Raw genomic sequence first — 14,409 nt, 5'->3', positions numbered from 1 at the left:
GAGATCACAAACTTGCATTTGAAAATTTCATCATGAGTTTATAAACCTTTAGTAGTGATATATTTCTTTTTTGGTTCCCTTGTTAAAAAATTGAAAGTTACTGACAAAGTGCACGAACGACCACTGAAAATTTAAAGGTAAGTAAAAATAATATAGAATATAATTAGGGGTAACGAATTTAATTCGCAATTATTGCGAACATATATTAATTTTTACAGAATAAATTTAAGAATAAATACTTGGCTGCTGAGAAACAACAATATTTGTCTCACTTTATTATAATGCTAGTGTTCTGCTACAATATGCGATTTTCTTAAATACGCATATCAATATGTAAATAAAATTATAATGTGAATCGTTTATCATCGAATGAATCAAACCTTATTTTTTCATATCTAATGAAAAACTTCTCGGTCGTTCCGTTAACGACGTAATTTTATTAACATTAGATATATTAAGTCAATCATTTTATCGACTGAATGCCAACAATACAAAGTGAAATTTTGTATATTGCATTACTTTTTGTTTTGGCGGCATTTCTTTCCATTCGCGAATGATTTAATTCAAAGTAATTTTCCTCAAATGTGTAGTGTTTGATTTTGTTTAAATTTGTTCATACATGCAATGCTCACAAAAAAAGATTTATTTTACGAATACCTCATGAATGCGAAAATATGTTGATTTTGATATATTAGACTTCGTGATCGCGAAACTTGGCATAAAGAACTTATGACGAATTAGACACATTATTGTACGGCAAGGGGTGAAATGCCGGGTCTCGATTGTCGTTGCTCGTCATATTATATTTATCTCGCTTTCTCCCGTTATAACTATTCTCTTTTTTTTTTGTCGAGCAATGTTAGAGTCCATTTCTATAAAAAATACACTACCTTGTACGCGAGAACTTCGTTGCTAGGTCCCAAATTTGATGAAATTACATTGATGAGAAGATGATTCCTGAGAAGCAGAACCGTGGACAGCGTTTCGTGTTACGGGAGAGAAAAGTCATCAGTTTCGACACCAATCATGATGCCATTTTCTTTTGGGCAGCCATCTTGGTTTGTGACGCAGCTAGTGATTTCCCCCTCCCATAGCACGAGTCCCGCTGTTCCTGAATCTACGTAACGTATGCCACTTTCTTTCTCTGCATACACCATGGCACAACTGATTCTAGTACGACCGTGCTGAGCAAGAGGCAGTAAAGTCACGAGAGTCTGATTTTGCATTAGATAGATAAAGACGTACAAATACTGTGTACTCTTTCTATTAAGTGCGAAATCAGACTCTTGCGGTTTTACTGTTTCTCGTTCAACATGGCTAGTATGTACTAAAGCTGCTACTGTGATTATGGTCTTAATTATAAACCAAGTTTATTCTGCTATTCGATATTTTCAATTTTGATTCACTTTAGCAATGCTTATAACAACAACCTTGTATATTTACAAAACTGTATCAAAATACTATTTTAAATAAATTTTTAAACATTTTTTTTTAATCAAATTTTAGTTTATGCCTATCTTAATAGAAAATCATGGTTCACAAATATCTAAACTGTACACAATATTTAAAATTGATAAACTGTATCTCTAAACTATATTAATTGGTTACTGAATTTTATTAAATAATATTGCACATTGAAGTAACAATAAAACGATCAAATAATAGGCTTCCTAACAGTAGAGAAAAAGTTGTAGAGATTCATAATAATCTGAATTGTCATCAATATTGAAATCAATAAAAAAAATACTTGTTGGAAATAAATAATGTGATCCAATGTTCATTGTTAACATTGCACTCATTCTTCAACAGATTTTATTGCTTGATATTATTTGTTAATATATCATGTTTTTTGCAATAATAAATCTTATCACCATTTTTCCAGTATAAATATTCTTTACGGTCAATGAAATAAACAGCATTAGATTGAATATTAGCCATAGGATCATGATCATTAGGATCCTCAGCCAATGGTGTTTGACCTAAAAGTTTAGTCCATGAATTTTTAATGTCTATTACCATTATTCTATTCCAAGCTTCACTAATTATGTCAATGCAGTCTTTAATACCATAATTTATATAAAATTGCTTAAGTTCATCATATTGAAGTACCCGATGATGTAGATCATGCTGATACATTTTTTTGCATTCTTCAATTATACCTTGATCCAATGGCTGAATAATTGAAGATGTATTTGGTGGCAAAAATATTACTTTAAACTGGGAATCGTCCCATATTTGTTGAATGGGTATATGTTCCTTAGAATTACCAATTAATAACAGTACTTTTCCCTTTCGATGATTCTGTCTCTGATGGTGCAACACACTGGGTTTGAAATGATTTGTGAACCAATCATTGAAAATAGTTTCATCAATCCAGCCATTTGTTTGAGTTTTATATACTACAGGCAACGTGAGTAAACAATCTTTTATAGATCGTGGATGGGCAGATTTGTTAATAAGCAGCAGTGGAAATTTGTGTGAGCCAGTGGCATTGGTACAAAATATTAAAGAGATACGATTGGGTCTCACTTTTATTCTTTTCTTCCCCTGTTCTCTTTCTTTGGATAATGTTTTTCGTGAAAGAGCTTTCCACATTAAGCTTGTTTCATCCATATTATATATGTTTTCTTTGTGGATATTTTCTTCCTCTAATAATGTTGACAATTCTTCTATAAATTTCTCTGCAGCTAAATCATACTTGTTGGGTTTTTGTAGGTGAATGCCAGAAAGGTGCACATCATGTCTCCTTTTGAAACACCTTAACCAACCCCGACTTGCCGTAAATTTCGATGTACCATCGAATTCTGCATGCAATTCCCTCGCTTTTTTCTGCAGTAGAGAATCAGTTAGAATCTCTCCCAAATCTTGTTTTTCTGTAATCCACGCGTACAGTCGATTATCTATATCTTCGTGTAGTATGTGTATTTTTTTTTTCAAATCCATATAGTTTGGTTTCTCCATAAAATTTCGTATCGATGCTGCGGAATTTCGATATCGAAATATGGTTCTCTTAGAAACACCATACTCAGCAATAAGCTGTTGAACAGATACACCTTTTTCAAACTTTTGCAGAATCTCGAGACGTGTTGCGATTGTAGTTCGTCCTTTTTTTGTAGGAATGGATGTCATCTTGAATGTTGCTTTCAAGCTTTACAAATACACTACGCCAACAAAATAGATACTAGATAGTAAACGGATACCAACAGGAAACTGCCCCTCTACTTATAGAACATAGATGTCAGAAGGTAAACCGGTTTCATAAAGAAATTGCCCCTACTCTTACATACGCTAACCACAAACACGTGTACGTGAACACAACACTTCGGACAACTTCGGTGAGTTGAGAAAGAAAGCGAATGTGAATCTTTCTTTCTTGTTCCTGTAAGACTGTTAGCACGAGTTGTCGACAAACAGCAATATGATCTTCACAGACTCGTTTACTTCTGTAAACAGTAAACCTGGGTACTTTCGTCAAGGTGAAGTTAGCAAAATTTCCATAGTTCCATGTAATACTTTCCCGTAATATCGAATAGTATTTAAAAAATAGACACGTCCTAATTATAAACTTAATACTATGTTAATTATAAAGACAATTGAATAACAGTAAAATCCCACGCTTGGTGTATACCATCTTTAAATTCTGTTATTGTAGCAATTGCTACAGTACATAAGTATTGATGTAGTACGCGATTTCCTATACGAACAATTCAAACTACTAAAACAATTGTATATATTAGTTGTTTTTGTATGTATCTTTATTTTACCTCGCTTGTCTATATAAAGAAACAGAACAAAATTTATAACGTAAGAAATATGTGATTAATAATAATGATAAGTATAATTCGTTGCATTTCGAGGTATTGAACCATTCTGCCATGCAATGGACTGAATTACAATTCTACGCTCGTCGTGTCTCACTGTTGCAATAACACCATCGAATGTTCCAATTCCGCAACAACTACAAACTTGCTAAGAAGAAGGGGTAGTCTACATTAGTGACTTTTCCCTTAGATGACAAGAATTATTACGATTGTAAAGTATACACTCGAGACAGAAAACTAGTCCAGACTACATAGATGCAACTAAAAGCTCTATGTACGTTCAAAGCTCTGATTGGCAGAATGAGATGATGATGCGCATTCTACTAATCGAAAGTCGCAACGTACCTAGTACCTTTTGTACATCTGTGAAGAATGAACAGAATCTTTAAGGCATGTGTATGCCGAGGACGAAAGTGACTGCGAAGGAAATACAATTAATGCTGCAGAAAATGGTGGGGGTAACTACGCGACAGTTTGCAGGTCAGACTGACAGTTGGAAGGACAGTATTGCATTAGTGTATTTGCAACAATAGCAAGATTAACCGTCGATATGGCATCCGTCCCTCCACGAAAAGAGCAAAATACTGTTGCAAAACGGTTGGAGATTCTCCAGAAGTTTGAAAAAGGCGTACCTGTTGAACAGCTTGCTGCTGAATATGGTATCAATAGGAGAACTATATATCGATACCGAAACAATGCAGCATCGATTCGAGAATTTTCGGAGAATCCGAACTCGATGGATTTGAAAAAAAAACCGACACTGTTGCACGAAGATGTAAATAACCGGTTATATGCGTGGATCATAGAAAAACAAGCTTCAGGAGAGATCTTAACCGATACTCTTCTGCAGAAGAAAGCTAGGGAATTGCATGCCGAATTTGCAGGTCCGTCGAATTTTACAGCAAGTCGAGGTTGGCTCAAGTGTTTCAAAAGGAGACACGGCATGCATCTTACTAGCATTCACGGAGAGAAACCCAAGGCGCATGAATTAGCTACGGAAAAATTTGTAGAAGAATTGTCGGCAATGTTAGATCAAGAAAACATCGATGAAGAGAACGTCTATAACGTGGATGAGACGAGTTTAATGTGGAAAGCCCTCCCGCAAAGAACATTGGCTCACGAAGGAGAACATAACACAAAAGATAGAAAAGTAAAAAAAGATCGCGTCTCTGTGGTATTTTGTACTAATGCCACTGGCACGCATAAACTGCCGCCATTATTTATTAACAAATACGCCCATCCACGAGCTTTGAAGCATTGCATACTTACATTACCGGTAGTGTATAAAAGTCAAAATAATGCCTGCATCGACGAAACCGTTTTCAATGATTGGTTCACCAATCATTTTAAACTCAGTGTGTGGCAGCATCAGATGCAAAATTATCAAGAGGGAAAAGTACTACTATTAATTGGCAATTGTAAGGGGCATATGCCTTCTCAACAGCCATGGGAAGATTCCCGGTTTAAAGTAGTATTTTTGCCTCCGAATGCGTCCTCGGTTATTCAGCCGTTGGACCAAGGTATAATTGCAGAATGTAAGAAATTGTTCCGGCACAATCTACTTCGCCGAGTACTTCGATATGATGGAATTAGGCAATTTTACGCGGATTACGATATAAAAGACTGTATAGACTTAATAAGCGAAGCATGGAATGAAATAACGGCAACGAGTATTAAAAATTCGTGGAGGAAACTTTTAAATCGACCGCTATCGGCTGAGAGTCCCGAAGAGCAAGATTCAAAGGTCAATATTGAACAAAATTCAGGACAACTCGGAGGAAGCATTCCTACCGACGAAATAATAGAATGGTTTTCGGAATGCGACAAAGCAGAATCAACTGTCACAGAAGAGGAAGAAATGGATCGTACATTTAATGCTTTATTATCTTGGGCAGAAACAAAACCCAAACGTATTAAACTACACGCACAATTTTTAGTAGATTATTATAACCTAAAATAATATAAATATATTTAGGCATATACATACGTGTTGAATGTCAATCTTGTATCCTTGCTCCTTTGCTAGTTACATATTGCTCGTCTGACTCAAAGTCAATGCAATATGACCATGTTTGAAGTCATTTTTGTCATTACTATGCTTAGTAACACGAATTGTTGCCGTCTAAGGGGAACGTCATCCAGTTCGCTACCCCCTCTTTTCCACGGTACGTTCTTAGTTACCACACGGATAAACCTATGAATTAGAATTAGATGATTACACTCAAAACACAATCAAACATATTCAATATACATGTAATAATTTAATCCTTCTCAATAATCTATAAACTTCTATGTTGTGAAGCAATTGTTAGAGTAATCACATTTAAGAACAGTACTTATTTTTATTAATCAAACCCACCTTACAAATAGCATTTAAGCCGCAGTATAGTCGCTAATAACCTAAGTAGGTTATTAAATTTCTACTTTTAGTCCCTATTTTAATTTAATTTTCATTTTCATAAGTAAGGTCATAGTAGGAACTAGAATTAACTAGGTACTTAGATGAACGATATAAATTGCTGTTTCCAATGTAACTGAGAGCAATTTAGTTCTTTATAATTACCAACAGATGCCGTAAATAAAAAGTAAATAAATAACATGAAGATAAATTCGAACTGAAATATGTAGCATGACAGTGAGCGATACCGTACTGTTAAGAAATTAAAAGGGAACTCTCACTATGGGGATGGTTGTTGGAATAAGGGGCTGGACTAACATTCTCCCACCACAGAGACCTTTTCTTGGTGTTAAACTGTACATACCTACATGCATACGTATAAACGACGCACGCTGAAGTGAGTCATATTCATGTCTCGTTGACCAGTAAAGTGTGATCGAGAGATTGTTTTTATAACGAAACTATTGTTCCTTTGACTGTGAGAATCATTTCTAAAGTGAAATCATGTGCTCGACGGAAGCTGGAGATATAAACGAAAGCATAAAATACAGTAATGATGTCGCAGATGCATTTGAATGTTCCAGGTATGGCTTAATATACGAGAATGCATCATATAATCAATCGTACAATGTATGAAAGAATGTCAATGCCCTTGTGTTATTGTTATTTTCCATATTGTATACTAATACGTGTAATATGCTTGCATGGGACTATTTAATTCAGACTATCTATTCTTAGAATTGATTGAGAGTGGTGTAAATTTGTTTATTGAAATTATGGTATAATAATAAGATAATATATATAATATTTCAAATATTAGAGTGCTAAAAAATACTGTATTGCAAAGAAAATAGATAGTCTGTAAAATCTGAACATTAATTATTTCTATGTTGTTTTTTATGTGTAATGAGTTAATGTTTTGTTAAATGGACCCAGTATCAGGCATGCTTTTTCTTTGTTTTACAGAAACAGCGTCAGTCCCCACATGGGCCCTATACAAATGGCACCCACAGAACGTTATGCTACACATTACAACATGAACCATTCAAAACGTGGATTAGCCATTATTTTTAATCACGAATTTTTCACTGTTCCACATCTTAAACAAAGATGTGGAACAAATGTTGATTGTGAAAATCTTATCACTACATTGAAAAATCTTGATTTTGAAGTAAACGATTATCATAATTCAACACATAGAGATATAGTGCAAAATTTAAGAAGAGGTATTCAGTGGATGTTTTATCCTTTTATCATTTTAAACTTCCTATTTAATTACAATGAGAATGTTCCCTTAATGCATTCTGTATAGCTTCTGGCCATTGAATCAGAACCATATGCATAGTTTCAATTGGTCCTCATTTGATGAACATGGACTGTGTTATGCTAATTTTGTGTGACATTCCATTCTGGTCACATGGACCATTGATGGTCCATGTTGTGGATCTTTAAACAGTTATAATTTATATCTTATAATATTCGTGAGATTACAAACATTATTACAGCAATGCCCACTTAAGTGAACGCACGTTTGCCCACTTAAACGATCGCGACCGGTCCCGAGCGCGGACATTTAAGTGGGCACTACTGTATTAAGAAGAAAAGTTAATGTAAACAATGTAGTCATTTGTTTGTTTGTAATGCACTGTTTATTTTTAATTCTTTGCCTGCTTTGGTCTGCATTAGTCAATTGACCATGAAACCTTTGTAATTTAATTTTTAATCAATATTGTTATCACATACATTTTATCTTGTTCTATAAATTAGAATGGTTTTGCCCACAAATCACAAATGTCAAATTTATTACAAAAAATTAATTAAAATTAGATTTCCAATTAAAAATATAGATGAGTTTGAGGCTCTTTGCAACTCAGTTTTCCTAGGGTTAACAATATTACGGTATAATCTGTGATAATGTTTCTTTTAATAATGAACATCATAAAGGCCTACAGTGAGTCACCAATGTTCCATGTGGCATGGAATGTGTTAAGTTTTAAATTTCAACACACAATAGTGCCCACTTAAGTGACCGCTGCCGATCCCAAGCACGGACACTTAAGTGGGCACTATTATATAAATGAAGGCTCATTGAATATATTTTCAAAAAATTCTTTTTTTGATTTTACAGTCTCTAGTATGGATCATTCGCAGCATGACTGTCTGATTGTAGCTGTATTGAGTCATGGAGAGTTAGGGTTACTTTATGCTCATGATGTCTCATACAAGCCTGATTCCATTTGGAGCCATTTTACATCAGATAAGTGTCCTACGCTAGCTGGAAAGCCAAAGTTATTTTTTATACAAGCTTGTCAAGGAGATAGATTAGATGCAGGTGTATCCATGAAAGATCGTACTGAAACTGATGGTCAATCTGTTTCTTCATTCCGTATACCAACTCATGCTGACTTCTTAATTGCTTATTCAACAATACCAGGTATGTTCCATATAAAAATATAATTTAATATACAATATTGTTAATTTTATTAATATTCATTGTACAGAACGATCCATCAAAAACAAAACATTTAAAAATTTTATCACTTCATATGTAGGTATAGTCTAATTATCTGGCATTGCGCCGGTCGCGAGTATGCTAGATAATCGGGATTTTTACTGCACATGAAAAATTTATGTAGGAATATAGAGACAATCAAGTGTTCTGATTTTGATCAATCATTTTGTACAATCGATTTACGAAGAGAGTATTTCTTAAAAACTTAATGCATAGGTTATTATTCATGGAGGAATACCACTCATGGCTCTTGGTTCATGCAAGCACTATGCGTGGAATTGCGTGAAAATGGTACTCGGTACGATTTATTAACTCTTCTTACTTTTGTGTGTCAGCGAGTTGCTATTGATTTTGAGTCCAATACTCCCGAAAACATAACAATGCATCAACAAAAACAAATTCCATGCATTACTACAATGTTGACGCGTTTGGTAAAATTTCCACCCATGAAGAATGGAGTGGTATAGTCATTTTATACATGAAATATTTATGCAGTATAATAGATTTTATACAGTGTGTACCTTCATTGCACCAACAGCACTGCCATAGGAGTTAAATGGTAATATTTTGTCTATGCTGCTCCCATTTGTGGTGTAATTGTATTGCATTTAAATGATAGCATTTAATAAATGCAAATTGCTATTGTACTATGCAAAACTTGCACCATAAGACAAAACATTATAGCAATACAATATAATAGATTTGATAGTATATATAAATTTTTGTACTTGTACAATTTAATAAGAAATCTTACAAATCTTATATCTTTTGCAAGGTTTATAAAAATATTAAAAATTTATAATGATAAAATCTTGAACTATAACCTTCGAACATTTTTAAGCCATTATAAAGCTGCAGAAAATATTGAAACGTATTTGGCGCATTAGAAGTAAGATATTAAATAAGTACAAATGCAAATTAAAATTAAGACAGCAGTGTCATAAATATTGCCTTTTTGATTGCTGCTTTTAAGCAAAATTTGATAAGTAATTTATATACTAACTACACAGTTATTACATACACACTGTTCAGAATAATTAGAGAATCGTTTATGTAAATGAGATAAATAATGACTAGTATTATTCATCCAGTGATTCATACATGCAAAGTACAAAAAACAAGAAAACACCACGAAAATGGTGTATAAATATACAGTAACATTTTTGTTTCTGTTATTTACTTCAGAATTCACAATTCAGTGTAATTCTCCAGATTCTCTAATTAATTTGACCAGTCTATTTAGAAAGAAGTATTTTTGAGCCATTGTAACAAAAGCAACTTAAAAAATGTATACATTTATATACATACATTTAATATACCTGCTGCTTTGTACAAATGTCAGGAGGACAAAACTTGTGTCTTTTTGCAAGAAGCAATAGTCTAACTTACATATAAAATAAAATATCTTCTTTTTAATAGTAGATGAACATTACTTATGCAAGTAAACTAGTTGTGATTATATAAGGTGCAATTACAACGAATATTCAAGTTTTATCTATTGTTAAGAAAGATACTATAAAATGACTTATGCTGTAACTAGATTATTATGAAATGCAGTTTGCACATACTTTTGGAATTGTTCGCTGGAATATAAAATGTTATGTTGCTTCATAGTTTGAGAAGTCATTGCTAAATGATGTAAATAAGAATTTAGAAAAAGCGCAATATTAAAATGGCAAAAATTGCTATATTTGTAATTGAAATGGCATTATTATAACCTATGAAAACTTTTGATATCGTGATATAACAGTCTTTCATAATAAGAGTATATAATTCTTAAATACTTATTAATGTAATTTTACAATTTTTACAAATTTTAATGTTGCTTCTGAATTTTTGATCATTATACTTTTATTATTGGTATAAAATGATAATTTGTATAAAATAATTCTCATAAAAATGTTAGTTATCTTTATATTACATGAAACACATTGTTCCTTATTGTAACAATTTTCAATATGATCTTTCAATGTACTAACATCTCATATTTAATGTTATAAAGTAATTGCTCAACAATATAGAATAATGTTGCAAAAATATTTACAATATTTATTGTATTGTAAATTGTGATAAAGTATGTGCTGTTGATGTATGCTTGAGATGTTACAACATTTTCTTACATAGTTTCATGTAATACATTTATATGGTCGAAAATTTTATAATACATCTTTACTATAGATTTTATAAGCCTTTCATATGTACTGTAATTCATATATTTCTCAAACTTTTGTGTATGTAAACTTGTATACAAGCTTATAAAATAAAGTTAAAATTTTAAAAAAAACTTTCACAATGACTAATAACGTAAAATAAAAACATACATGTTCCGTTCGGTCAGCTCGATTTTTCGAGTCGGTCGACGATCCCGCGAATTCACGTAACCGGAAGGGGTCGAAGCTGAAGAAGAAGCGGACTCCGGAACTATCCGGCACAACGTATTGAAAGGTGACATTGTACACGTAAACAGATATTATTTGTTTCTTTATAATTATTTTTTATTCTTGACATTTTAACATATATAAATAAATAATACACTACGTATAAATACAACAAAATTGTTTAACATATAATAAATAAGTCCTTAAATAATGCATTTTTGCGTTAAAATTATCAGTCGATTTTCAGTCAAAAAATAAAAAATTCGATGTTAAAAATATTCGTCTTCGTATAATTTTTGATTATTCTATGTTTGTTTACAATGGTCCCTGTTTAGTATTTATATATTCAGTTTATAATGTTAACCTTGTGTCACTTGACCAGGAATGTTGGTTATTGTTATTTTATTTACAAAATGTTGCGAACGTTCCGGAGCTGTATATGGACGATTTGGTTTTAATTTGATTGTATTTGAGAATGCATTTGATACTGGTGGAAGTACTTGAAGACTATTTTGAATTCCTAAAGTTATGGTGGCAGATTTTGCATTTTCTGGTGTATCTCCAATTTCAATGACAGATTCTTTGGTAGTAAGTGGTGCAGTTTTATTTTTATGCATAAATATTTTCTTCAATTTGGTTTTAGTAGTAACACCTACCAATATATTTATTTATTTGGGACAAGTCATATTTATTATTTGTAATATTTTTTGTAGTATTACCTACCATTATTTAAATGTGAAGCACTTGCTGACTGAATTTCTTCCTGAGATTGTAATAAACAAAATAAGAATATGCTATGATATTTTTTGAAATTATTTTGCACAACAGCTGTAAAAACTTAAACTGATATAGTTTGGAAATAAATTGTAGAACTTGCTACTTAGCTATCTAGGTTGGGTGTTACTTGTTGCACATACATAATTGTTAATTATGTTCTGTATTATAAATTACGTATGAATAGTTACAAATATTATTTATAGTATATATTAATTTTTGAATTATTTTGAAATGAAAATAATTCATAACTGTATGGTTTTATAACTAAAGATATGAAGAGAAAAAAAAGTGAATGTGAAAATAAATAAATCTACTTTAAGATTTCTTTTTTATCATACCAGTTGTAAGTTTTTATAAGAATTTGCTTTCCTAATAAACACGAGATTTAATGTATTACCTTCTTTAAAACTAGTTCTTTGATTGGTCTGAAAGGATTGGAATGAATTGACAATCTTGATGATGTATTTGATGTTGTAGGTTGTACTTCTGTAACTTTATCGTTTCTGGCAATTTGTGTATCCTTAAGTCTATTGTTTAATACAGTGTAATTCTTTGCTACTATGTCCAATAGCCATCTACATCAATTTCATACATATAAATTGTATTTAAGAAATTGACTTCAATTTATTGTCACAAGTAACATCTATGATGGGTCTTTTAGCCCTGAGTTTAATGCAATTGCTACTTTATAGAACAACTAAAAATAAGAATACATATTTTTTGTAGGATTGGTATTTCAAATTTAAGGGATGTAACTACACAGACAGTAGTCAGTTTTACATGCATAACATGGATTATTATTTTTATTGATGTGTACACTGTTATTTTCTACCAAAAACTGTACACAATTTGTTTAAAGGAGAATAGTTTCATCTTTTAATTTTGAATTATAGCTATTAAAAAAATATGTATCTCTTATTTTAGGCTGTTTTACAAACTTACAGAGTTTCATTAAAATCAAGAAGAGACATTTTGCAGATGTTCCTTGCCAATAAAAAGTTTAGCTAAGTCATTTTATTTAGAAACTAATAAGAATTAAGAAGTACATACTTATATCCATTTTTAATGCCTGTAGTGGTATCTTTCAATTGACTTTCATCCTCGGTACACGAACATATCTCAACCCTTGTGGGACATTTCCTAGTATTAGCAGCATGTTCAACATCTAAGTTTTCAACAAGGTCTAATTCATCAATAGCCCCATTTATGTCTTGCTTGTTTGCAAGCCTATTATAAAAACTTGTTACAGTAAAACATACATTTAGATTTTATTAATATAAATATTGTGTGAACATTGTATATAAGACAATTTTTTGTGCAAATCTAATTGGTGCATATTGTGTTTTATAAATGGTGTTCTGTGATCAAAGGAAAATAGGCAGGCATAAAAAATACATTCAATTTTCTTACAATAATAATGGTTTCCCTGAAATACATTCATGTGAAATTAATTCACCAAATACAACTTTATTTTCTGTAAGACGGGAAATATCACTAGCATCCACCACATATATAAGACCATGTATCTAAAAGATGCAAAATGGAGAGAGAAGAATATTTCACAAGGGTGTTATGTTATCAAGGATATTTATGGGAAAGGAAATATTAGATTCCTATAAAGTATAATCCTAAACATTAGGAATATTCCAATTTCTGAACTTGTTATTAATTACTTACACCACTGTAGTATTTTGTCCATAAGGATCTGATTTGTGAGCTACCTCCAATATCATAAATTTTTACCACGTATGATTTATATCTTAATGAAACTGTTCGAAATCCTATTGTAGGTAGAACATTTTTGTCTGAATCTTAAAAAAATGTATATTATTTACATACTGTTTAACAACCTCAAAAATTACTTCATGGTATAAAAATTTTATTATTATTAATGTATACACTGTAAAGTGTTAATTTAAGTAACGGTCATGGTAATAAAAAATTTATAATGCTAAAACACATACCACCGCATATACGGTTCAAAACAGTAGTCTTTCCCGCATTATCAAGACCCACGATCAGTAAAATAATAGTCCTAAAATTACATTGTTGATAATTATATAGTACAAATTTTCTTTGTTTATGTCTATTAACATACTGATACGTTACTTTTCAGTACATCTTTTTCTTTGTAACCTTCTCAGTAAACTTCGTATACAATTACCCATTATAATAAACCTAATTTGTTATAATTTTTAATAAACTCGATTAATATGGTGTCATGTTAATCACTATTCATATCATGTTGCATCATACATTTTTGTATTTAAGAAATATCCTTAAATGCGTGAACCAGGACCAATTAATCGTCATTAGCAGTCGTACGTCACATGCGTCAATGCAAAATGATGAATGCAACCTCGTCTAATTTTATAATGATTAAAATAAAGAGACATGTTAAATATTTTATTTATTTATCATTTCACTTCTATCTATACATATAACATCGTATACGCGTCATAAAACACTCAATATATGCATATTATCGTTAAATTCAATTGATAATAATTAGCATCGAGTAAA

General features: G+C 31.6%; 4 protein-coding genes across 4 annotated transcripts; 2 read left to right on the top strand and 2 right to left on the bottom strand.

The window, feature by feature from the left end:
- Positions 1–1,812: 1,812 nt before the first annotated feature.
- LOC122396686 (jerky protein homolog-like) lies at positions 1,813–3,148 on the bottom strand. Its single transcript, XM_043395291.1, has one exon. The coding sequence runs from the start codon at positions 3,127–3,129 to the stop codon at positions 1,813–1,815; it is 1,317 nt and encodes a 438-aa protein (XP_043251226.1). The 5' UTR covers positions 3,130–3,148.
- Positions 3,149–4,225: 1,077 nt separating this feature from the next.
- LOC122396680 (tigger transposable element-derived protein 2-like) lies at positions 4,226–5,781 on the top strand. The gene has a single exon (XM_043395277.1). It carries the CDS (start codon positions 4,372–4,374, stop codon positions 5,779–5,781), a length of 1,410 nt encoding a protein of 469 aa, XP_043251212.1. The 5' UTR covers positions 4,226–4,371.
- Positions 5,782–6,601: 820 nt separating this feature from the next.
- On the top strand, positions 6,602–10,429 carry LOC122395435 (caspase-like). The gene is made up of 4 exons (XM_043393016.1): positions 6,602–6,803; positions 7,186–7,445; positions 8,348–8,653; positions 8,948–10,429. The coding sequence occupies exons 1-4, from the start codon at positions 6,724–6,726 to the stop codon at positions 9,196–9,198; spliced, it is 897 nt and encodes a 298-aa protein (XP_043248951.1). The 5' UTR covers positions 6,602–6,723; the 3' UTR covers positions 9,199–10,429.
- An 887-nt stretch (positions 10,430–11,316) lies between these two features.
- LOC122395403 (ADP-ribosylation factor-like protein 13B) lies at positions 11,317–14,297 on the bottom strand. Its single transcript, XM_043392949.1, has 8 exons — positions 13,996–14,297; positions 13,851–13,921; positions 13,564–13,697; positions 13,297–13,412; positions 12,937–13,113; positions 12,284–12,461; positions 11,833–11,872; positions 11,317–11,761 (listed from the first exon to the last, which is right to left on the bottom strand). The coding sequence occupies exons 1-8, from the start codon at positions 14,052–14,054 to the stop codon at positions 11,469–11,471; spliced, it is 1,068 nt and encodes a 355-aa protein (XP_043248884.1). The 5' UTR covers positions 14,055–14,297; the 3' UTR covers positions 11,317–11,468.
- Positions 14,298–14,409: the final 112 nt, after the last annotated feature.

Source organism: Colletes gigas, unplaced genomic scaffold (assembly GCF_013123115.1).
Source record: "Colletes gigas isolate AHSC1104 unplaced genomic scaffold, ASM1312311v1 Colletes_gigas_Sc00001, whole genome shotgun sequence".
NCBI classification, from domain to species: Eukaryota; Metazoa; Arthropoda; class Insecta; order Hymenoptera; family Colletidae; genus Colletes; species Colletes gigas.
Note: the sequence above shows the minus strand (reverse complement) of the source record. Positions and strands in the feature narration are given on the sequence as shown.